Raw genomic sequence first — 26,334 nt, forward strand, 5'->3', positions numbered from 1 at the left:
CTCAATCACCTCTGGAGCCAGAGTGGATTCATCTGGTGTCTGCTCCTGAGGATCCAGCACAGGTGCAAGCGCTTCAGATTCAAGGCCCTGCCCCGGCTCAGCCGGCCCTGGAGGCGGGGACTCCTGTGCAGGCTGGGATTCCTCTGGTTCAGCTTCTGAATCAGACTCCCAGGCCATCACACACTTGTCTGGAGTGAAAACCACAGTATGTGCTCAAAGGTAGTGCCGCAGCCTTGACTGAGTTCCATTGCTGAGCAAGCACGGGTTAGGAGCCTCTGAGGAACACTTGCCTGAGAGCAGAATCCACATACAAAGCCTGACAGCCCAGAGGTCAGGCATCCAGATGATCCTGCGCCAAGGGTCAAGATGGAGACCAAGGTAGAGCTGGGAACCAAAGGCGTTGTTTCCGGCATCTGACTACTGCTGAGAGTTCCGTTTAAGAAGTCCAGGGCCAGCGGTTCTCATCAGTGCCTCTTCTTCTGTGAAGGCTCATCAGCTGCAGGTGGAGTCGCTCTGACTTCATCCACTTCAGGCTGCTGTTCAGTAGGCAAAGCTGACTCCTGGCTCATGAAGGGTCATGACAGACAGGTAGGAAAGCAGAAGTGCTGAGGAGAGGATGTGATGTGGAAAGAGTCCTGATCTCCCACCTCTGGGCTTGAAGGGAAGGCCAAGGAAGACCTAAACTAGAAGAAGAAGAGGAGGAGGAGGAGGAGTTTGGATTTGATATCCCACTTTATCACTACCCAAAGGAGTCTCAAAGCGGCTAACATTCTCCTTTCCCTTCCTCCCCCACAACAAACACTCTGTGAGGTGAGTGGGGCTGAGAGACTTCAGAGAAGTGTGACTGGCCCAAGGTCACCCAGCAGCTGCAGGTGGAGGAGCGGGGACTACTGCTCTTAACCACCACACCACACTGGCTCTTTCCCAAACCCCATCCCAGGCCCAGCCTGCAAACATTTCTAGGCCAGAGGCGAGGGGAGGCAATGGACTATCACTGTTATGCTTTCCCCATGTCTCTGCAGTCTTGAGCAGATCCCTGAAAGCCCACCAACCATCAAGTTCCTTCTTCAAGCCCGAGCTGGTCCTACCAGTTTTGTGGACAATGCGATCCTTCAGCAACATTCTTTCTAAAGCACTGCACTGTTCAGATAAAGTCACCACGGCTCTGTGGACAGCAACTGTGGGAAAATACTTTGCCGAGAAGCAGAACAAGTCCCGAGGGACTGTGGTTTAGACAGCGAAACTAATGGAAGTGCTTACTACAATTATATCTCTCCATGCAGATTTTACTCCGCCGTTTTGTTGTTCAGCAGGGGCTTCAAAGCTGTCTAGCTACCATTTAGACGGCAACATGCTGTTGTTTTCCCAGAACTATCAAGGCAAAGTCCTGTTGGGAATCCCAGCATGCTCTGCGGGCAGGAGCTGTTTTCACCTGCTGGAATACAGCAGGAGAGATGGACAAATTGCAACTTGTCAATGATCTGCACCACAATTGCACTCTTATATCATAGCCCACCTTGAAACCTTGGCACAGAGCATCCACAACTGTGTCACGTTACAAGAATACCTCTTCCTTGACACAACTTTTTTGGGGAGGGGGTGTCGGTCCAGTATAACTTTGAAACACATTTTTGCTGATCAGAGAAAGCTCTATTTAAAACACCGACACCCAACATGCTAACTTTTCTTTCTGTTTCTGGGTCAGTGCAGAAGTAACATGTTGGCCCTTAACTGAAATTAAGAGATCATGTGCACCCAACAGAACACGTAAAAGAAAGTCCTTCTTCATCCAGCCCTTAGTTAAACTATGGAATTCCCGTGGATGGCTTTAAAATAATCATAACATTGGAACTGACATCCCAATGGGAGTAAGACCCATTGAATTCTGTGGTATTTATTTCTGAATTAACTTCCTACACACTGCATGGGATTGTGCTGTTAGAGGGACTATGGCCAAACCTACAATTTGACAGCTGTACCCTCTGTTCGTTTCTTTTTAATAAAGTGGCTACCAACTTATTCTTTTCAGGACAAATCTCAGGAAATCTGTTATTCTTGAATGAAGAACAGAATTTAGCTGAGACTGCTTTGAAGTTTCTTATGCACTGAAAATGTTACTGGGCTCTGTAATCAAACATTACTCCCACTGGCAATTACTGTGGTGTATGATTGTTCCCATTACTACAACGTGCAATTTGATTCTTTAGGGCTGTATTCTGAAAGCGGCTGGGTAAATACACAGTTCTGTTACTAATGAATACTAATGGGCAGGCATGTTTGAAGGTGCTCACCTATCTGCCAAAATCAACACTATTGTTCGCGTCATGCGTTGCTCCTTGCTGTATGTTCCATGATTTTTGCAGGCTGAGTCATTCTGCCTTCATCTTAAAAGGCAAAAACAGATGTGGGCAAAGGAGAGCTGGATTCTTGTTTTTGAATGATTCCAAAGGAACTGTTTTTGATGGGCAGCAGCAGAGAGCATAAGAGAAGCATGCTGGATCAGGCCTGGTCTTACAGGGGCCCACCAGAGGCCTGTGAGAAACCTACAAGCAGGATTTCAGCACAATGCACACTCCATGCTCCTGTGGTTTCTAGCAACTGGTATTCAGAAGCTTTGCTGCCTCCAGCCATAGAGGCAGAGAATGGCCATCATGGATGGCAGCCATCAATAGCTCCTCTCTTCTGCCATGAATTTGCCCAGTTCTCTTTTATTTATTTTTAATTTTTATTGGAATTTTTTTTACAACATAACACAACCCCCCGCCCCCCAGTACACAAATCCACCCTCATTAAATGTGAACATGACGTACAGTGAGCATAACATACAACAATACAAACAACCAAATAAAAGACTTCCTTTATCCTGTATCTGTCCTCCTTATTTACTTCTTATAAACTGTTTCCTTCATGAATAATTTTGAAGATTTTTCTAATTATAAGTTAAATATCCACAAAGTCTCCTGCAGACATTAATCGAAATAAGTCCAGGTATGTATTTTAGGGCACTGTTTTGTGAAGTGTTCTCTGCATTTCCCCCATGCTTTTTGAAACTCTTGTCTAGTGTGATCTCTAGCCAGTTCAATATATTCTTAACAGTTTGTCTTGTCATTCCTTTTTTTGTTGGCACAGTTTCTTTTTTCCAGTTTTTAGCAATTAGGATCCTTGCCACTCCTGTTGCATAGAGGAATATTTTCTGATCTTCTCTTGCTATACCCGTGTCCGTTATCCCTAGTAGAAAAGCTTCTGTATTTTTCATAAAGTTATACTTAAACATTCTTTTAAGCTTGTCATATACTGTGTTCCAGAAGCTTTTGATTTTTTTCACAGGTCCATCAAACATGTATAAGTGTCCCCTCTGTTTTTCCACACCTCCAGCACAGATTTGTTTTTGTCTTAAACATTTTAGCTATTATGGTAGGTGTTAAGTACCATCTATAAAACATCTTGATTAGGTTCCCCTCAATACTTCACAGGCTGTAAATTGCTAGTTCTTACTCCATAGTTCTTCCCATGCTGTTAAGTTAATGGTTTTCCCAATATCTAAAGCCCACTTGATCATTACCTCCTTGACCTGTTCGTCTTTGATCTCCCACTCCAATAATGTATCATACATTTTTGATATTGGTTTTGTTGGCTTTGTTTTGTAATAACCTTGGTTTTGTTTTGTAATAACACTTTTTCTAATAATGAAGGTTCGTTTGAGAAACCAGTTTTCTTATCTGTCCTGAACACTTCATGCAATTGATGGTATTGGATCCAACCCGTAAGGTGTTGTTTAATTTCCTCATAATCTTTAATTACCAATTTATTGTCTTTTTCCTTAATCAGATCGTTATATGTGGCCCATTCTAATTCCATATTTTTCTTTTTTTTATTGTAATTGCTTCTAGAAGTGATGCCCACCATGGTGTTTTCCGTTCTAGGAGATCCTTATATTTTGTCCATGTTTTATATAATGATTTCCTTATGACATGATTCATAAATCCCCTGTGTACTTTCCCTTTTTCATAAGCTAAATATGCATGCCAACCATAACGATTATTAAATCCTTCTAGATCTAACAAATCACCATCTTTAATACAATCCACTCTTTTAGCCAATTTAGACAGACAGCGTCGTAATATAAATTTAGGTCAGGTAGCGCTAGTCCACCTCTATGTTTTTTATCTGTTAGAAGTTTGTGTTTAATTCTTGGTTTTTTATACTGCCATATGAATTTGGATATCTCTGTCCATGCAGACAGAGATGTCCTCTTCCTGAATTTCCAACCAGGATGCTAGGGCTTTTATTATTACTTCTTTGATATTCTCATCGTGATTTTCTTTTATTCCTAGAAATCTCAATAATAATAATTATTTTTGGTTGTCCAGTCCTCTTTTAAAGCCATTTAGGTTGGCAGCCATCACTGCCTCATGTGGGAACAAGTTCCATAGTTTAACATGTGCTGTGTGCAGAAGGGCTTTCTGTCCTGAATATTCCAACACCTGTCAAATTTGTACCTATTTAGGTTTAGCTTCATTAGATTTCTGATTTAACTTGCAGCAGGGCCAGCAAAGTGGGATGCTCTCCAGATGTTACAGCTCCCATCATCCCTGACCATTGACCATGCTGCTGAGACTGATGGGACTTGGAGTCCGACAACAGCTGGAGGGCACCACGCTTGCAATCTCTTTATAGATTTTTGTGATTTTTCTCATTACATGTCTTTAATTTTGCCCTTATGCTATTGCTTTGTTTTGTGTGTTTCTAAGGGAGATTCTAGGGATGCGGGTGGTACTGTGGTCTAAACCACTGAGCCTCTTGGGCTTGCCGATCAGAAGGTCATCGATTCGAATCCCCGCAACGGGGTGAGCTCCTGTTGCTCGGTCCCAGCTCCTGCCAAACTAGCAGTTTGAAAGCACACCAAAAAGTGCAAATAGATAAATAGGTACTGCTCCGGCGGGAAGGTAAACGGCGTTTCCGTGCACTGCCCTGGTTTTGGTGTTCCATTGCGCCAGAACATGCTGGCCACATGATCCAGAAAAACTGTCTGAGGACAAATGCCAGCTCCCTCAGCCTGTAAAGCGAGATGAGTGACACACCCCCAGAGTCGTTCGCAACTGGACTTAACTGTCAGGGATCCTTTAACTTTTTAAGGGAGATTGCCTTTAAGTAATAGAATAAATCAAGTGTATAATTCCTCCTCCTCCTCCTCCTCAATTGTCACCAAGTTGGGTTTTACCATCTTTATGTCTTTGGCATAACGTTTGAACAATAATCATCCCATATCCTGTGGTGTGATGGGTTAGTGTGTCTGGCTATTAGCCAGAAGGTTGGTGGTTCGAGCCCACCCAGGAACAGCTGTGAGCAGGATTCCTGTATTGCTGGGGGTTAGACTAGATGATCCTTCCAATTCTACAATTCTATGATGGACGAGTATCATTGATTTCAGTAGGTCTGCTCTGGATCCAACATATATTCCAATATTTCCTTTCGCAAGGCATCCCCGAAGGAATATCTCAAATAACTGTGTATTTAATCAATGAAATGTGTCAGCCCGAAATGTATTAATTGAAGAAAAACAACCAATGTTGCCCATGCAAGCCATTGTTCCACATGAGAGGATTAATAAGAAGGCTTTGCTGAAACTGCATCTAATGGCAAAAACGGCATAGCAGGGGAGGGTCAGCAATAAACAGCATCCTCTTACTATTTCCCCCCCCCCCGACTGTTGCTGTCCAACATTTGTGTTTCACCAGATTGCTAGGCTCGATGTGGACGGCTTATTTAGCAACATTGAATCTGTCCATCAGATCTCAACCAGGCTGCTGTCATCACTGGAAGAAGCAACGGTGGACGTGGAGCCGGCCAAGCAAGTAATCGGTATGTTTGCTGTCTTCTGTGAGCTCTTCGAAGCTGCACAGAATAATGATAATGCAATAAAATGCGCATTTCTCCAGCCCATGCTTTTTCCCAAGCTGCCATTTCTTTCAATAAATAACTGGAGGATAAAAAAAGAAATAATTAGCGTTCAGCAAAAGCAGGCCCATAATCATGAGGCCAGCTGTGGATTCATGTGGCGTGAACAGTAACGATCCTACATGCTAAAGACATGGGGAATAAAAGACGACGTTCGTTGGTCCTCTCTTAACTGGGATGTCTCTTTACTGACAAACATATAAAGTAGAGATGGGGAACCTGCAAGTCTCTAGGTCAGAGCTTTCCAAACTTTTCATGTTGGTGACATACTTTTTAGACATGCATCATTTTGTGACTCAGTAATTCATTTTTTTGGGGGGGGGACGCGGGTGGCGCTGTGGATTAAACCACAGAGCCTAGGACTTGCTGATCAGAAGGTCAGCAGTTCAAATCCCGACAACGGGGTGAGCTCCCATTGCTCAGTCCCTGCTCCTGCCAACCTAGCAGTTCGAAAGCACATCAAAGTGCAAGTAGATAAATAGGTACCGCTCCAGCAGGAAGGTAAACGGTGTTTCCGTGTGCTGCTCTGGTTTGTCAGAAGTGGCTTAGTCCTGCTAGCCACATGACCCGGAAGCTGTACGCCGGCTCCCTTGGCCAGTAAAGCGAGATGAGTGCCGCAACCCCAGAGTTGGTCACGACTGGACCTAATGGTCAGGGGTCCCTTTACATTTACCTTTAATTCAGTTTTGCTAGCAAACCAGAGGTTAAACTAACCCCTTTCCAGCCCTGGGAGGAGAGCAGGAAGCGTTCGCACGATACACCTACACACTGCAGCATGTATGACATATGGTTTGGAAAGCTCTGCTCTAGATGTTGTTAGGTGCTATCTCTCATGAAGAAGAAGAAGAAGAAGAAGAAGAAGAAGAAGAAGAAGAAGAAGAAGAAGAAGAAGAAGAAATACTAAATGTATACTCCGCCCATCTGGCTGGGAAAACCACAACAGAATATTAAAAACACGATAAAACATCAAACATTAAAATCTTCCCAAAACAGGGCTGCCTTCAGATGTCTTCTAAAAGTTGTGCGGTTCTTTGTCTCCTTGATATCTGAAGGTTCCACAGGGGGATCACCACTACCAAGAAGACCCTCTGCCTGGTAATTAATAATAATAATAATAATAATAATAATAATAATAATAATAATAATAAAATTATACCCCGCCCATCTGGCTAGGTTTCCCCAGCCTCTCTGGGCAGCTTCCAACAGAATATTAAAATACAGTAATCCACCAAACATTAAAAGCTTCCCTAAACAGGGCTGCCTTCAGATGTCTTCTAAAAGTCTGGTAGTTGTTTTTCTCTTTGACATCTGGTGGGAGGGTGTTCCACAGGGTGGGTGCCACTACCGAGAAGGCCCTCTGCCTGGTTCTCTGTACTTGGCTTCTCTCAGTGAGGGAACCACCAGAAGGCCTTCAGCGCTGGACCTCAGTGTCTGGGCTAAATGATGGGGGTGGAGACGCTCCTTCAGGTATACTGGGCCGAGGCCGTTTAGCCAGTGATCAGGGATGATGAGACCCGTGGTCCAACAACACTTGAAGGGCTACAGGTTCTCCCCACCTGATATAATGCAAGTTTTTAACCCACATGTGTCCGAATAGTGCTAGAGTCAAATGCATCCAAAGCAGCTGTGCCTCACCTAGTCTTCTGTTTTCAGCATGGATGGGGAACCTTCTGCTTGGGCGCTGACTGCATCCCTCCCTCCAGGCCTCCCTTACTCACCCCAGGCTGCTCCCCTTCCCCATCCAGACCCCTCTCTTGCCCTGCTTTGCACCCTCCTTGACTGTTTTTGCCTTGACTGTGTCTTTGAACTCAGACATGATTCCTTCTTGCCTAGAGATGGAGGTTAGAGGGGATGTGTGACTAAATTAGTCTTTGCCATTCCAGCTGCTTCCAGCCAAGCCTTTCAGCTGGTGCATGCGACCCTTGGAAGGTTCCCTAGAAGGGAAAGTGGCCCTTGACCTGAGAAAGGTCCTCCACCCCTGATTTATACCAAGGGCACCCTAAGGTTAATGAGCAACATCTCCCCGCCACCCACCCACCTTCTATTTAAAGACCAGATCATTTTCACCTTGCCCAACAATTGCTTTCTCGCCTCCTTGCCCCCCCACTTTGTTTTTTCAGCTTAACCTCCAGCCTGATTCAGAGTTTCGATGGACTTGAAAGTCTGTTAACTTCTTTGAAGTGATCTTTGAAGTGGTTCCTAAGAAAGATATTACTTTTAGATTGTTTTTGTCTTAACAGAACATGTTGGCTACCTAAATTATTTTTTTTTGCTTACTTTCAAATGCTTCCTACACCCCTCTCTTTTTTTTATTTGTGTAGTTTCATCAAGTTGAATACCCTACCTTGGAAGTTTTTTCAGGGAAGGTGGCTATGACAAGGGGAGAAATGAGGGCCTTTCCCTTTCCAGCTGTCCACCCCCCTCCACCTCCCAGTGTGGGTTGTGCTAAGCGGAGATTTGGGGGGCAGGGAGAAGTGCTCATTTCTCTTCCACAATTGCTACAGCCATCCATCCTGGTTTAACTCCAGAATGCAAGTGGGGAATTCCCCATGTTTAAAAGTTCCTTGTACATAGGAAACCAGCACTGAAAGCACGCCAGTGCAAGTAGATAAATAGGTACCGCTGTGGTGGGAAGGTAAATGGTGCTTTCGTGTGCTCTGGCTTCTGTCACGGTGTCCCGTTGCGCCAGAAGCGGTTTAGTCATGCTGGCCACATGACCTGGAAAGCTGCCTGCGAACAAACGCTGGCTCCCTTGGCCTGAAACCCACCCCATCATCAAATTTGACTGGTCCTAACTGTCCAGTTTGCTTATGAACACTCATCCTGCAGTCACCCTGATTTGTTTGCAGGGTGTTTATACCTTTTCCCATTAATTATTCCTTCATCCCTTACTTTTCAGTTTATTTCCCCATCACTTTCCAAGCCATGAAAAGTTTCTCTCTGTGTGTGTTTTGTTAAGTAGATTTGTTTCACTAGAGCAAAAGAGCCCCTTAATCCGCTTCAAATGAGCTCCCCTCCCCCATTTTATCCTCACAACAGCCCTGTGAGGTAGACTAGGCTGGAAAGGTGAGGCACAAAGGCAGTCAATAAAATAAATAAATGCACAAACCTAACGTTCTTGAATCCCTCCTCCAAAATACATACAGTCTGGAGGCGCTTTAAAGAATTGAAGCAACCTTCAGGTTTCTGCAACATCCAAGCGTGATCTGACTAGGTGAGCCTGGTATGCTGTTGTTGCTTAAAAGAGGAAAGCAAATGATGTGAGTGGTAGAGAGCTCTCTCTTTGTATATCTGAAATATAAAGGACATGGCCCCATTTAGCCAGATTGTGGACGCACACTGTCTTTAATGAAAGCTGCACATTTAACCTCTTGTCGGTTGAATTCACCCCCTCCCCCCCTCCCTGGTATCTGCCATTCATCGCAGTCATTAGGCACAAAAGAAAGTCAGAGGATGGCTGGAATTAGCCAGAAGCCTAAAGAAATGTACAATAGGGATGCACTCCTTCTTAGACGAAAGTAATGTTATTTGCAAGCCTTTAAGCAGCTGACATACCAGATGAGGCCGTGTTTTGTTCTGTTATAGTTCAGCATCTCTCTCTCTCTCTCTCTCTCTCTCATTTATGAATCACTTTCTATGACAGATCTTGAGATGTTTCCACAATAAAGAATAAGGACAACAAGAACGTCCACAATGAAACATGCATGCAACAATTTAATTCATAATAAGATATAAACATTTGGATATAAAAAAAAACAGTTATAACAATTTCATACCCACTGTAGAAACCAACTGGCATCTGCATTATATATCTAATGGGCCTTCCTCTTAATAGGATAAGGGTGGGGCTGTGGTCCATGCCATTGAGCCTCTTGGGCTTGCTGATTAGAAGGTCTGTGGTTCGAATCCCCACGACGGAGTGAGCTCCCGTTGCTCTGTCCCAGCTCCTGCCAGCCTAGCAGTTTGAAAGCACACCAGTGCAAGTAGATAAGAAGGTACCGCTGCGGCGGGAAGGTAAACTTCATTTCCGTGCGCTCTGGTTTCTGCCACGGTGTCCCGTTGCGCCAGAAGTGGTTTAGTCATGCTTGCCACGTGACCTGGAAAGCTGTCTGTGGACAAACGTCGGCTCCCTCAGCCTAAAAGTGAGATGAGCTCCGCACCCCATAGTCACCTTTTACTGGGCTTAACCATCCAGGGGTCCTTTACCTTTACCTCACCTTACCTTTACTCTTAATTATGTCATATACTTAAATGGGAAATAGTTTCATTTTGTTTGCTGTTTTCTCTTACAGCCAAAGAACAGGGCTGCCTTCTCCTCCCCCTTTCTTCTTTCCTTCCTTTCTTCTGTCTTGCTTCTATGACTTTAAGAGCAGTCTTGCATGCAGAAGTTCAGCAGGTGTGTTCTGTGTGTCAGGTGTTGAAGGGCAGGATAAAAAGCACACATTATCTCAGCAGTGCAAAAAGGAAGCACAATTTCCTTACGCTTCCTCTTTTGTACTTCCCTGTAATATTCAAAGATGGAAATGCAGTATGAAAAGTTTCCAAATGTTCGGTTATTGTGGGGAAGGGAAGAGACATAAATCTTTACGTGTCTGTTGGTGGTTCCTGCCATGGCTGAGCTGCATGGCTCATAAATACTAGAAGCTGTGACTCAAGCCTGTGGAACTCCTTCCCACCTGAAATTCAACAGGCACCATCCTTGCTGAACCTCAGATGCATGACCAATACTTTCTTTGTTCCAGCAGGCATTTTAAGGTAGACTTCAGTTTTATGATGAGTTTTTATTGCTTCATTTTCTGTGTGGTTTCCTTTTTGTTTTTGCTTTTAGAGCTTAGAATTGATAATGATTAAGCAGGATATTAATGTCTTAAACAAAGACAATAAAAATAAAACAAATATTTTTGAGTGCAAATATAGCCAAGGGCTGCTAGTCGTGATGGCTGCATCTGTTACCTCCAGAATCGGAGACAGGATGTCTCTGAATGCCATTTTGGGGCTGTTACCCTCATGCCCTGCTTTTGGGCTTCCCGTGGGCAACTGATTGGCCACTGTGGGAAACAAAATACAGTGGTACCTTGGTTTTAGAGCAGCTTAGTTTATGAACAATTTGGAAATAGAACGCTACAAACCCAGAAGTAGGTGTTCCAGTTTGTGAACTTTGCCTTGGAAGCAGAACATGTTCCGCTTCCTATTGAGTGTGTTCCATTTATAAATTAAGTCCCCCTCTGCTAATCAGAGGCTTTCTGTTGAATCTATCGGCTACTGAGTCCTGAGCACCCACACAACACAGAGGAGCTTTTGTTTTTGCTAATTTTTTTGCATTTTTGTTTGTGTGGCTTTTTCATTTTTTTGACTGTGATTTGTTCTTCGTTTTATGGGACTGACTTGTGACTGTGGCTTGTGTCTTTATTTTTGTGATTGTGGCTTGTGGCTTGTGACTTTGTTTTCGTGACTTGTTTTTGTGACTGTGTGGAACCCAGTTCAGCTACTGATTGATTGTGTGACTGCAGAAATAGATAAAAGCCCCCATCCAAACAATGGCTATCATCAGTGCACACACACACAGAGAGAGAGAGAGAGAGAGAGAGAGAGAGAGAGACTGACTACAACTTCCACCATTCTTAGCAACATAAGAATGTTGGGTCAGACCACTGGCCCATCTTAAAGGCCCCAGCATATAGCAGATAACATTAGAAGAGTTAAAATGCTGCTTTGGGTTTTAAAATGTATAGATAATGGAGCAAAACGAGAAAACCAGCAGATCTTGCCCAGGAAGGTATTCATATGCAACATTCTTGGTGACACCACCAAGAGGTCCCTGTCTCTTGTACTGCAATATAAGATCTCGTGAGTAGATGGGACAGAGAGCAGGTCTTCTATCAAGGCCTGGCAGGTTCAAATATTTGAAGCAGACCTTAAATTGTCTGACGTTGTGCTTTTTTCATCTTCTTGGCTTTTTTGTTTGCACTTTAACAGGGCAAGTGTTTTTGCAGATGAAAGACCTACTAGAAGACACGTATAAAATCTACTGTTACCAGCACGATGATGCACACGTCCTGCTGGAATCCTACGAAAAAGATGAAGAACTGAAGCAGCATATACGTGACTGCCTACTGTCCTTAAAGTAAGAACTTTTCAAATGGTTGTTTCCATCCCTTGCTCACTGCTTGTCACGGGAAAGCTTAAATGGATATAAAACAAAATATCTTCTATAAATCCAGAGTTTTATGGCATTTACTAGGAACATACACTTATGCTCCTTTCCTGGAAATATGAATATATTTCACTGTTATTAGAGGGATCCCAAATGGAAAGAATATCCAAGATGCCACCAAAATAGGCTTTTTTTTAAAAAATAGGTTGCTTCAGGGAAGCACCATCTTAAACTGAAGCATTCCATCCTTTTAATGCACTGAACACATCTGTGCTAAATTAAATTATCACCATAATAAAATCCTTAACCCTCATTTTGTAAAATTGTGCATAAGTATATTGGGGCTTGTCTTTGCTGCCCCCCAAGCCTTTTCATTATGGCCCTTCCCGTTACAAACTGCTTTTTCAGGAAGCTGTAGGATCAGATTTATTGGAACTTTTTGGCTTCTGTGTATAACCCCAGAGAATCTAGAAAAGCCTTCCCTGATGCTTTAGACTACAACTCCCGTAATATCTGACCAGGCAGTCCGAAACCTCAGAGCTGCACCAAATTGGGGAAGATTAATTTAGGACATATGTAAAAAAACAAAAACAAAAAAGCCTTAGTAGCAGGTTGCCTTATTATTTTGGTAGTGATTGGAGTGCAATAATGCAGTTGATTTAAGTATTCCTTGAAGTTAACAGTTTGCTCCCAAATCCTAAACATGTCTACTCAGAAGTAACTCCCACTGGTATAGTTTGGACATAACAGCTAGCCATAGTTTAGTGTTGCAACAATAGGCCTAGGCAAGCATCTCGTTCGCTTGCCTCTCCCTCCTCCTGCTGCATGGCTACAAGGAATAGTTTGAAAGCTTTTAATTTTAGCTTATACCATTGGCCATGACACCTGAACTCTAACTGTGTTTAATGTTAACTATGATTGGTTGAATCAGTTTAGTTTTTTAAAGTATGGTTTAAGAATCTGGCTTGTTAAAAAAAATATCCATAGTTAACATTAACCACAGTTTAGGGTACGGATGTTACCCTAAACTATGATTAATCTATAACAGAAATGAAAGCTTTCAGTCTCCTCTTTGCACTGGAGCGGGGAGCTCAGGAATCAAGGCTTACGGCACTGTATCCTTGTAAAGAAAATGTTTTAGCATTACATGTGGACTTGGCCATTTAAATCAATATAATGAAGATCAGACTGTTAACAGATCCTTCTGTTTCTCCCTCTCCCTCTCTCTCTCTCTCTCTTGGCAGAAAGATATATGAAGAAGGGTATGTACCATATTTCTTTTTTGTTATTATTATTCCATTTTTACCTTGCTAGCCAGGGCTGATGGGAGCTGCAGAGCAAAACATCTGAAGGGAGGTGGGTGAGGGACAGCAGGGGTGAGGAACCTATGGTCCTTCAGATTTTGTTGAGGTACACATCTGGAGATGCTGACTGGGGCTAATGTGAGTGGGAATCCAACAGCACTTGCAGCATGTTTGGGAAATTGGTATGATTCATTCATTTATTCATAAACTACATCCCACTTTCCCCCTTCAAAATGAAGGTGAGCCTAAGTAGTACCAGAACAAAGCATAAAAGCAAGAATTACATTCAAAATAATTTGACTGGTTTTTTTAAAAGGAGATATTTATAGGTGGATTTTATTGTATTTTATGTTGAAAACCACTTTGATAATTTTTATGAAACTGCAGAGAATAAAAATTCAAATACACAAATAAATCTGCAGTTCCAAAAACCACTGGTTGGGAAGGGCACAATATTCTTCTGCTGAAGACCCTTGGGACAAGAGGACTTGAGCTGTGGCTTTGCTGCTTCACGTGTCTCAGTCATTTCCCCCTGAAATTCCAGATTTCCAGCTGGAATTCTACGAAAGCAGAGACTACTGTTCTCTTCCTCTTAGCCCTGATATTTGTGCCATTGAGCAAGATGCAAAGGAGCAAGGGGACAGTTGACGGGGTTATTTTTAGCTGAATTTAAAGCAATGGAAATGGCTTTTGTGCAGTCTTCATCAGGCTGTCATATCAGGGGGGGAAATATGTTATGCTGCCAGATTGATATCTGACTGATCCATGAAAAGAGTACACTGTGCTGGAGGTTGGGAACTTGAGGCCAGGGGTTCCAAAATCAGAGGTGATATTGCACCCCCTAGCCACTGACAAATTGCGCCCCCTAGCCACTGACAAATTAGCTCTTCTTTCCGCCTCTCCTCCAACCCCCACCTCAGTTCAATTCACCCTCTATTAAAAACCTTTTCTTATGAGGCAATAATCAAAATTTTTATTTATGGACATATTTTAAGCCAATTTTGCTTCCCCCCTTCTTGCCTGCGCCCCTGGCGGGGTCCCACCTCACCACCCCCTAGCTACAGCCCTGTCTTGTAGGCCACTCCATACATCTAGGCCACACCCCTTCGTCCTAGGTCATACCCTTCACTGGTCCTACCCACATGCCCGCCTCAAGTGCATTGAACTGTGATAATGGCTCTTTCTTGCTATTCTTCATGCTACTGGCTGCAGTGTAGCTTACTGTACAGAGGTATGTGTCACACCTGTTGTCCTGCCCACTTTTTTTTGCCTCAGGCTGAAAATAATCCCTTCCCATGCACTGTGGATGAGTTTTCTGGGGATCTACAGGAAACTAAATGTCTGTGTTGCATGAATGGGTCCATCCAATAGATTCCTCTTGGATGGGATGAGGCAGAAATTAAAAAGTTTCCTCTCCAGATAAAGATCAAGAGATTCTGAGTGAAGATTGTTGAGCTTTAAACAAAAGACAAGCCATAGACAGTGGTACCTCAGGTTAAGTACTTAATTCGTTCTGGAGGTCTGTTCTTAACCTGAAACTGTTCTTAACCTGAAGCACCACTTTAGCTAATGGGGCCTCCTGCTGCTGCTGCACCGCCGCAGCACGATTTCTGTTCTCATCCTGAAGCAAAGTTCTTTTATATATATATATATATATATATATATACAAAATTTTTTATTAAGATTTTGAAGGTTACAGAAAAAAATAGGAAAAAACGAATATATATATATATATATATATATATATATATATATATATATATATATAAAGGTAAAGGTACCCCTGCCCATACGGGCCAGTCTTGACAGACTCTGGGGTTGTGCGCCCATCTCACTTAAGAGGCCAGGGGCCAGCGCTGTCCGGAGACACTTCCGGGTCACGTGGCCAGCGTGACATCGCTGCTCTGGCGAGCCAGAGCCGCACACGGAAACGCCGTTTACCTTCCCGCTGGTAAGCGGTCCCTATTTATCTACTTGCACCCGGAGGTGCTTTCGAACTGCTAGGTTGGCAGGCGCTGGGACCGAGCAGCGGGAGCGCACCCCACCGCAGGGATTCGAACCGCCGACCTTTCGATCGGCAAGCCCTAGGCGCTGAGGCTTTAACCCACAGCGCCACCTGCGTCCCATATATATATATATCCCATATATATATATATATATATATATATATATATATATATATGCACACACACACACACACACACACATATACATAACAATCAAAGAAGAGAAAGAAAAAACCATACATATAGAAAAGCATCATCAAAAAACAGAAAAAAGAAAAAAGAAATAAAAAACAAGTCAAACCTTTAAATCACTTACTTACATTCACTTTTTTCCTTGACCTCCTCACGCCTCCCATCTGAAGCAAAGTTCTTAACCCGAGGTAATATTTCTGGGTTAGCGGAGTCTCTAACCTGAAGCGTATGTAACCTGAAGCGTATGTGTCAGAGCTGCCCCTAGGTCCCAGCTCACAGAGGACCAACGCAAGGCTGTCGTTATGTACAAAAGTCTTTATTGAGGTTCAGTTTCCATTTCAAAGCCGCAGCGCGCAGCTCTACGTCTTAAACCCTAGACCGGAGAAGTCCCGTCTGAATCTCCTCCCCTCTGACACCAGTTTAAGATCCTAGCCCTGCTCCACCTTTTCCGCTGCTTTCTCCTCCTCTGGGTCCTCCTGCCCGCTGGGGCATCCCCCTTTCTGGACTCTTCTGACGCTGAGTCGCTTAACTCCTCCCCCTGCCTCCGGCGGGCTTTAGGACCCGGTTCCCAATCCTCATTCTCTGCTGTCCCGCGCTCCTGTACATTTGAACTTGCCTCTCGCGCCAACCCAGTGACCTTCCTCCTGACCGTTACACTACTTCTGTCACTGCTTCCCTCTTCTGGGATACTGGCCGGATCTGACCTCCCCTCCGTTGTCTGACTCTCCGATGGAGGCGTGGTCAGCCCTGCCTTATCTTCTCTCCCTGGTGGGGAATGCACTGGCCCCGATCCTTGGGACTCTTCCCCCCCACTCTGCTCTGGTGGGGAAGCTGGTCCTGATTTCCAGCTACTGCTCTGGGAGTCCCTGCTGCCCCCTTGCTCCTGGGGCATTCCCCTTGGGAACCCCCTACCCCTGGCCACTGGCGCCCCCTTCTGTGAATCTTCCGATTCGCTGGAGAGGCTCATGGAATCCCTCGGTCCACTGTCCTCTTCTCCTACGCTCCCCTCGGATTCTTCCCCTTCGCTCTCCATCTCCTCTCTTCCCTGTGCCTCTGCTCCTGAGCCCCTGACAGTATGTAACCCGAGGTACCACTGTAAAAGAGAGAGAAAAGCTGTGTGTATGTGTGTGTAAGAAGAGCACAGACTTGCCACAAATTGCTTGTGCCGCACTTCCACAAATTAATGTGTGCTTATCACCTTCAAAAACAGATGCCATAAACTGTGAGTTGCACATGGGATGTAAATTGGTCAATAATTCATCAGCAATTACCTTTCAGAGGCCAGTTTATGGATGACCCCGTGGTGGCCGAATAAGGGGGACCCATGAAACCTTCTGGCTTTCACAATCCAGGCACAATAACAGTCCCTGTTCTTGGAAACCCTAATGAGCATTTTAGCTTGTGGATTCCTGGCCTGGAAACACCTGCCTCCAAGACATTTCAGCTTCACAGTAACCCTTTCTCTTGCCTCTGTGCCGAGCCCCATAACTCACAGCAAAGGCAGCAGATTGGCGATTATAGCAGAATAAATACCTCTGTGAGATCTGTGAATAATTTTTTGACAGTCGCACACAGAAATAATATGTGGCCACAATGAAATCAGAATTCTTCTGAGGATAGATGTTTGCCGCTCAGTTTAAGCAGGGAGAAATATTGTACTTTCTTGCGTGGTAGCAGCTCCCCCAAGCTGTCAAGCTAAATTGCCTGGTTCTTTCTCTGCCCATATAACCGTCGCTGAGTTCAATGCAGAGCTGAATTAGCCTTTAGGCTAAGTGCGCTGTAGTGCGAGATCCCAGCTAGTGTTGTTCCCTAAACTGGGATAATGTACCAGATAACTTCTCTATGAAGAGAAAGTCACTGTGCGGTCCCATTTGCTGGACTCCTCTAAAACTATTTGCAGCTTGGAACATATTGGTTCATCGCTTATCACTTAACAAGGGAGCAACTTCCCCAGTTGTGGAATACTGGTAGCTTGTTTGGAATGAGAAGCAGGATGCTATAGGTAAGGAGATTCATGACTGAATGTTGCTCCTGCCTTAGTTTTTTTTTTTTTAATTTACAAAATGCCCTTTATATATAGAATAGAGGAAACATCCCCAAGCAGAGACTAAGAGTCCCTCTAGATTAGTGTTCTTCAACATCAGGTCCCCAGTGTTGTTGGACTACAACATCCATCATCTGAAACCAAGGGCTAGCATGGCTGAGGATAATGGGAGTTGTAGTCCAACAACATCTGAGAATGAACACTGCTGTATAGATAAACCAATTATTCATCATTCATCGTGATTTGCTTGTATAAAGCTTATGCAGTGGTTAGATTATGCCTAGTCTTTATTGAGCATTCATTTCAAATTGTTTATGGAGTAATTCCTCCTAAATTCCTCCTGATTTGCTTGCAGACTGTTTATACATTTTCCCATTAATGATTTGTTTATCTCACATATTTCAGTCGCTTTCCAAACTACAGAAAGTCAAATTTAAAAACAACAACAACAACAACTAGATTTGTTGCATTAGAACAGGGGTTTCCCATCATTTTTGACCACTGGTCCTGCTAACTAGGGATGGTGGGAGTTGTAGGCCAAAAAGAGCTGGAAACCCAAGTTTGGGAAACTCTGCATTACATCAACAAGACTCCTTTAAGGTAAAAGTAAAGGGACCCCTGACCATTAGGTTGAGTCGTGACTGACTCTGGGGTTGTGGCGCTCATCTTGCTTTATTGGCCGAGGGAGCCGGTGTACAGCTTCCGGGTCATGTGGCCAGCATGACTAAGCCGCTTCTGGCGAACCAGAGCAGCACATGGAAACGCCGTTTACCTTCCCGCTGGAGCAGTACCTATTTATCTACTTGCACTTTGACGTGCTTTCGAATTGCTAGGTTGGCAGGAGCAGGGACCAAGCAACGGGAGCTCACCCCGTCACGGGGATTCGAACCGCCGACCTGCTGATCGGCAATTCCTAGGCTCTGTGGTTTAACCCACAACGCCACCCGTGTCCTTTAGTCCACTTTAATTGCACAGATGTAAAGTTCTCAGTATGTGCTTGACTTGTTCCCACAAAATTCTTACAGCAGGGCCGAATCATGTTTAGAGGGACGAAGCAAGGAAATGATCATGGTGCGCTTCCAAGATGTATTTCAAGATAAAAACAATACTAAACTGTAAAATGGCATTTTATTAGGCAGGCCACCCACTTATGATGCCAGGTGATGCTGTGCCTTGAAGGACCAGTTGTTGAGACTTCAAAGCACAGCACAGCACTATTTGAAAGCCTTTTTGCTGCTTGGAAAATGGCTTTCAAGCAGCTCTCTCCCCAACCTCCTGCTTGAGCCTCTGAAAAAATGAATCATCCTGTTGAGTTTAACCCATCGTTTGCTGACTTCTGCTAAGAATCCCCATTTTAGCATTGGAGAGCTAAAGAGGCTTAGTCCACCAAATTCAAAACCTTGTTGCTTCCATGCCCCAAGTCAATGTTCAAGATCAATTCCAGTGACTGTCTTTGAGCTCACTAGTTTCTAAAACAGGATTCTTTTGGAGGAAGGCTTCGCTGTTTAAAGTGGCACAAAAGTGCTTTCAGCGTATGGTGCAGATAGGGCATAAGGAAAAGAGGATTTCAAACGATGGCCTGATTACCTGGGTTTTTCACGAATCGAGAATATCTGTGATCATTATTCCATTTTGCGCCCCCTGTCCTCCTTTCAAGTTGCTCAGGGCGACAGAACATGAGGTTATTCCATTTTACAATTGCATCAACTTCAAGGGTTTTTTGAAGGGGGGAGGGGAGAAGCTACATGTTGTTATTCAGCATATGACTTCATTTCATTGCTTGCCATCTGCAGAGGAAGTGGATTCTGTCAGAATTAAGCCAGCTGCATTAATATGAGTGTAAAGGAGTAGCAGCGATTTGCGATGAGATCAGTGTAGCTACCTATGGTGCTAGAATTTTTTTTACTAAATCTGCACGAAGACGGTGTATGGCTGAAGAAGCATCACAAATGAATTATCGGCTTAATTTTCTGCACAATGTATGTCACAAGATGCTACAGGTCTGTTTTAACTTATGCAGGGAGACTGTGTTCCCTCTCTATCTCTCCTTCCTTCCCTCCAGGGTTGTGGTGTAATGCGAAAACATGCATGTTAAAAACACAACAAATCTAAGGAGAGTTATCGCTGGGTAATCTGACTCGGTCAAATTAGATGGGCTGAACTGGGTAGCAATTCATGCCCCAGGGAAACATTATCTTTTCACAAACTTCCTATCTTTCCAACACATATTGCTAGATTTTGGCATGCCCAAATGCAAGCAGAGAGCTGTTTATCACTTGGGAAGCCATCCAAAGACTAACTGTGGAAGCAAAGGCACACTTGAAATCTACCTCATGCCATTCCTGAAGCTGCTTTTAAATATTCGCATTCTGAGGAAAACAACAGTAATTTCAAGTTGCTGCTGCTGCAGAAGCAGAACTCTATATTTGGTGCAGCATCAAGCAAGGAAGAGTAAGGTTGCTAATGCTGGATTTTATTTTTATTTTTTGAAGATCATATCACCCTATGCCATCTTATCAAGAGGTCCATTCCAAACAATGTAGGAATCATGCCATTGATGTTGTGGCATCAACCCTTTGGAATTCACTCCTGTTCAGTATTAGACATGTGCTGTCTCTGCTGTCTTTCCAGCATCTACTGAAGACCTTTTCCCAACAAGCCTAGATCTTCCCCAGCTTGCATCTTTGCCGGAATTTTAAGAATTTTTAGGTGTTTTAGATGAAGGAGAGGAAAGAATGAAACTGTTTAAAATGAAAAGTTACGACAGAATGAAAGGTTTTGATGTATGCCTTAAAAACATTATACAATCGTACCTTGGTTTTGGAACAGCTTAGCTCCCGAACGTTTAGGCTCCTGAATGCCGCAAACCCAGAAGTGACTGTTCCAGTTTGCGAGCTATTTTGGGAAGCGGGGCTTCTGATTGGCTGCAGGAGCTTCCTGAAGCCAATCAGAAGCTGCGTTTTGGTTTCCGAATGTTTTGGAACGGATTCCATTTGACTTCCAAGGTACAACTGTGTACTAATAAAGAATGAATATATCAGAAGCATATATGCTGCAAGCAAGCATTGACTTACTGTGCCAAATACAGAAGCTGACCATGATGATGCTTCTATATTAGTGTTGCCAACTTTCTAATAACACAAGGTGCATTTAATCTTGACACTATTGCCTCCCTCCTTGCCCTCTGTCCCCTGCCATACAGCAGCAAAGTGACTGACCAGAGGTCAGGCTTTGATGTGAAAATGTAGTAAAGAGGTACGCTTAAAGATGTCATCTTTTTGGCAAAGTCAAACTGAGTACCTATGTAGTGGGGACAGACGATAGCCACCATAGCTTGCTGTTCACTTAAGAGGGAAGCAATCATATTATCTCACATGCAGCACCCTAAACACTGTTTTAGCACTCTAGGGTCCTGTTTCTTGAAACTTCTGTGTATACTTTTTTTTCCAGCTATCAAGAAGGCTTAAATGGCAAGTGGAAGAAAACTAAATGGTTGATTGTGACAACTAATCATAATTTTTACAGGGGTGAAAATGCTCCTAGCATCCAACAGCTGGAAGCATTAGCCACATCAATAAAGAATATAAAGCATTAGCTAGCAGCAGGTATACCTGCAATTAGAATGACTCATGATAACAGTTGTTTGTTTTTCCAAAGTTTATATATTCTTTCATCCACTAGATATTTTACAGTAAAGGGAATAGCTTCACCAGTTATGGATTTGTTGTGAAAGGAGCCACTACAGGGAACTAAGACCTTCCTCTCCCCCACCTTCAGGAACTCATTTGTTGACTTAGCAGGGCTTTGTTTAAATTTCAGGGGAAAACCAAATCTGCTGGACATGGGATCTCTGATGATCAAACCCATCCAACGTGTGATGAAATATCCCTTGTTGCTATGTGAGCTCTTGAATGCAACTCCCAGGTCCCACCTGGACCACACAGCATTGCAGGATGCCTTGGTTGCTGTGAAAGGCATGAATACAAATATAAATGAACTTAAAAGAAGAAAGGATTTAGGTAAGACCGTGTCAACAATGTGGGGTAATTGCAGGGAAAGGCTATTTCCTTCGAACCCGGCTTGAGGGCTTTTCAGAAGCATCTCATTGGCTGCTGGAGAATACATGATGCTGGACACATGGACCTTTGGCCTTATCCAGTGGGGTTCTTGTAATTTTTGGCTTGTGCTCACAAAACTACAATAAGTCTTGGCTTCAACCTATGTTTCAACTGCCTTTCCATGTCAGTTTGGGTGCATGCTCTGTGAGAAGCAGTTTGGAAGCTTCCATTTTAGTTTAACCACAGTTTAGGGTGTGTCTAAACACTTAACTGGCTAAACTCAACTATGGTTAGTAGAAACAAGGCAGCTTCATAAACCATGGTTTGAAGTTGTCTGGTTTTTCTGGGTTTGGACAGCAACACAAACTATATTTCGGGGTGGCCAACTCCCAAGAGACTGCGATCTACTCGCAGAGTTAAAAACTGGCAGTGATCTACCCCCTTTTTGGGGTTCAGGTCAAAGTTGTTGAGCTTCTTTTTATGGGCTGCAGGGCTAAAATGTTTAGCTTTTTTTAGGGGAGCCAAAGTTCTTGGGCTTCTTTGGGGGGAGTCAGTGATCTGCTAGTGATCTACCACAGATGTCCAGTGATCTACCGGTAGATCACAATCTACCTGTTGGCCATGCCTGCTATATTTAATGAAAATAAACTTCCTAATGTGAAAGCCTCTGAACTCCATTGCATGGTGAGAGAGGAGAGGAGTAGGTCAGGATTAGCTAAGTGGGGCAGGATGTAAGTCTTATTCATGGTGTGATAAACCATAATTTATCTGAACACGGCCACTGACCGTGATAATTAAATGGGTCCTTTAAAGATGTTAGTGTGTGCCTTGCAGAATTAAACCAAAGTCCATCTTCTTCAACATTCTGTTTTTCAAGTTACCAGCTAGGTGACCTCAGATGTTTCTGAGAAAAACAGCATACAGTATTTGACTTCCAGCCTACTAGTCTTAACTAGTGAGGGAGAAAATGAAATATTATATTTGTTTCAGGTCCACCATTGGATTCTTGCATTTGCATAAGGTGTATAAGAAAGTTGGGGCATTTTTTTCTTGTTATGTTTCAGCTTCTGTCAAGCAGATTCACTAGGGATTTAAATCGTGAAGGCATGAAAATTATTATAGCACACGGAATTATATTTTCTGCAGTAAATAGCATCAAAGGAGCTACTACAAACAACAGGAACAATTAGAGAAATGGATTTTTAAAAGCTTATATGGCCACAATGATTTTCATTATCCTTGTTATTTCCATAGGTAGTAACCTTCATCTCTCCCTGTCTTTTGTTGGTCTCTTCATGACTATGAAGGACAGTAGGATCAGCCCCATATAAATGCAGATTTGATGTATTGATGTGTTTTTTTCTAATTGCAGTGCTGAAGTATAAGAAAAATGACGAAGATGAATCTCTAAAAGAGAAATTTTCAAGACTAAACATTCACTCGATTAGTAAAAAATCGAAGAGAGTAACTGGCCACCTGAAAATTCTGACTGGAGGAGAACCTCAGGTATTTAGGTGTCTGGCATTTTTCTTTACAGAGTGTTTTAAAGGGTATAAACTAGGAGTGGAGAAGCTTTTTTGCTCCATTGGCCAGACCCCTAATCAGGGTCGGTCTTGCAGATCAGATTCGACAGGCAGACGGGACTACTGCCCACTGGGCACTGCAGCACAAGGCTCATTGATAGCTTGGCATTTTCAGAAGAAGTCCTGGGTTTCTGATGGGGCTGCTTTTCCAATGGGATAAGAAGGGGCAATGCTTGTATTGTGTCTTCTGCTCTGCAATGGGCTTGTTGATGCAGCACAGAGGTTCAGGAGTGTCCAACCATCACTGTCACCCCCTTGGAGCCAGGTAGCTGCAAGCACACAGTCTTTGCAGCTGCTCATATGATGGGGCTGTCCATCATTAATAGATTTATTGTGGCAGGAAGAGGCAGGCAACATTCATTCTGGCTCTGCAGCACAGCATGGCTCCCTGTTTTGCAAAGGAATTCAGGAATCCAAATGGATATTGTATTCATGTTTCTCAAACAAGGGGCAGATTTCTTGGAAAATAGGCGTGACGTCACTAATTGGTTTACGATCCCAATTAGCCCCAGCTTACAGCGGCCGTTGGGTCCGGCACGTTTCCCTCTCAGCTGCGCCGATCCTTCCGTTCGCCACTAGTGCAGAGTAAACAAACACAGCGGAGCTGTTGCCTTCCGGTGTAAAAGATGCAAACACACCCAGTCTTGTGTGTTTATTTATTAGTCCTTTATTGCAGTAGTAAAATAACAAATCATCATTTCTCAGACAGACACTCCTGGGCTTCTAGCACTCATGGCTATGGCTGCCGTCTCTCTCGAAGACAAAGAGACAGTGAGGAAGGCTCCTCCCACCTTCCAAATTACACGTCAGAATGGACAGACGTCACACAGAACTCCTTAACCCTCTGAGTTCTGAAAACCATAACAAGATTCCCCTACTGGCAACCTTCTGTGAGGCCATGTGTCAGGAGTGGGCAGGGCTGGAAGTCATAGTATGTGATACTAGAGTAAAAAATGGGCACAGCAATGGATGGAATGATTACATTGATATAGTATGCTAAGCCACACAAAGGCCAAAGGTTTCTACACACATGCAGACAAAAATCTCTCCATCCTGGCAAGTAAGAGGCATTATGATGGCTCTTGAGAAGAGTGTGGGCAATGAATGTGGCCTTATCAGCTGTGCAAACTGATGGTGGCCTTTGTGAATTAAATCCTATGTTACATCTGGACTATGGAGACTAGGATCAGGGTTTTTTTCAGCCAGAACTCAGCAGAACTCTCTTCCAGCATCTCTCAGGTGACCAGCATTGCATTATAAGAGAACAGGGGAGACGTTCATGGTGAATTCCGGTGCCTCTTTTTCTAGTAAAAATAGCACTGACTAAGACTGCTAATGTAGTTCTCCCAGTCCCCAGAGTGAGGCCTGTTTGGACTTCCGGGTTAGCGCGATCGGCTAATGGCGGATTCCCTCCGAGCTCCGGAGGGAATCGGCTCTGCTGAAGACGGGTCTTGCCGCGCCGGCGACGCGGGGACCCTTAGAAACCGCAGGCACGGAAGCCTGCGGACTTGGTGACTCGGCGGGCACCTTTAAGCGCCTTCCCCAACCCACGAAGAGCCTTTTTAAAGGCTACGGAGAGGGTACGGGGAGTGGCGTGGTGCTGTGAGTAGACCGCTACTTCAGTGGAGCGAAGCCGCGCAGCCATGGCCGGAGAGCGCTGACTTTTTTCCCAAAATTCGGACTGGAAAAAGAACAACCCGTGAGTAGAATGGAATCTGGACTTTAAAATTTATACCTTTGAATTCGGTACAACCGGGGGATGTGCTAAAGGGAAGTCCGCACCCCCCCCCCTACCTACAAACGATCTAAAGCAAGGATCGGAGAATTAAGGTGGAGAGTACTGTTTTTGGTGTCAGATAAAAGATACTTCCAAGAATTTGACAGAAGAAGTCTTGTGCTGGAGAGAAAGTGAGGAATTTTGGAAGTTTTTGTGTAAACCCCCCCCCCCCGAACCCGGGAGCGTCCTGTGTGTGAGCTGGAGGAAAAAGAATAAGGAGTTTGACAGCTGTCAAAGGAGCTGTCAAACGGGCGGCTAAAGTTAAGAACTTTGTTATTTAATGACTCTCTGAATTAAAAGTGTTGCATTTGAATTGAGGTGGTTGGAAACAACGTAGCTATAAACAGCAAGTAACGGACTGTTGGAAAAAGGACTATCAAGTAATTGGAATCCCCCTAGGGGGAACTAGAGACATTACAATGGCTGCAGAGGGAAAATTACTGGCAGAGATAGAAAAAATGCTTTTTCTCGTGGGAATCCTGCAAGAGCAGAGTACGGCTATGAATAAAGAACTTATGACCTTGAACTTTAAAACAAACAACTCTGCTGAATGCATAAAGGATTTGACTGATAAAGAATCTGCAGCTGAACCAGAAGAGGTGTTTTTGGAATTGGTGGAGAGGAAAGAAGGAGTGAAAAAATTACAGGAAAATACCAATCAGAAGCCTATATTGTCAGGAAATAAAGAAGAAGATCTTCGGACTACAAATCTGCGAAAGATGAGAAAGATGAAGGAGGAAGTCCCTGGAGTCCCTGGAATATTGGAATTTAAAAGAATAAAGAAATATGATTGGGACTTCCTCTTTGAATATGGGAGATCAGCTGACCTTTTGCAGCAACTGCTTTTAAGCATTCTGGATGGAAGAAAATTTGATGTGACTGTGACAGAACTCCTTCGAGACCCGAGGACCAACAAAAAGGGTTATCAACAAAATCGGCAGAGAGAGACTGACAGAGACTTGAAGGCCTCCGATGTGAGGAATCCGGGCTAGGAACTGTTTTTGGGGACATCTGCTTGGGAAGGGATGGAAACCGGGGTAGGGAGGGAGGGGAGAATAGAATTTCAATTTTTTTTGTATTTGGCCATTATGACATATAATTAATTAATATATGAAGGGAGAAATTCTTGGAAGGGAAATTAGGTCGACCTTAGAAAAAGGATTTAATGTTTATAATAGAATTGGATAAGTTAAATGTGGATAAGTAAAAAGAGCTAAGTTCCAAAATAACAATAATATGTTAAAGATGGGAGATAAGA

The 26,334-nt window shown here is 43.7% G+C and overlaps 1 protein-coding gene across 2 annotated transcripts in view; it reads left to right on the top strand.

Annotated features, from left to right (window-relative positions):
- Positions 1-26,334, top strand: part of ARHGEF38 (Rho guanine nucleotide exchange factor 38) — a 53,544-nt gene that overhangs the window by 10,997 nt on the left and 16,213 nt on the right. For both annotated transcript variants that reach the window (XM_079990213.1, XM_079990214.1), the window contains exons 3-7: positions 5,739-5,862; positions 11,935-12,082; positions 13,357-13,374; positions 21,478-21,677; positions 23,089-23,222. In XM_079990213.1, coding sequence (XP_079846339.1) covers positions 5,739-5,862; positions 11,935-12,082; positions 13,357-13,374; positions 21,478-21,677; positions 23,089-23,222 — 624 coding nt within the window. The remainder of the gene's footprint in view (positions 1-5,738; positions 5,863-11,934; positions 12,083-13,356; positions 13,375-21,477; positions 21,678-23,088; positions 23,223-26,334) is intronic.

Source organism: Podarcis cretensis (assembly GCF_951804945.1).
Source record: "Podarcis cretensis genome assembly, chromosome: 9".
NCBI lineage: Eukaryota > Metazoa > Chordata > Lepidosauria > Squamata > Lacertidae > Podarcis > Podarcis cretensis.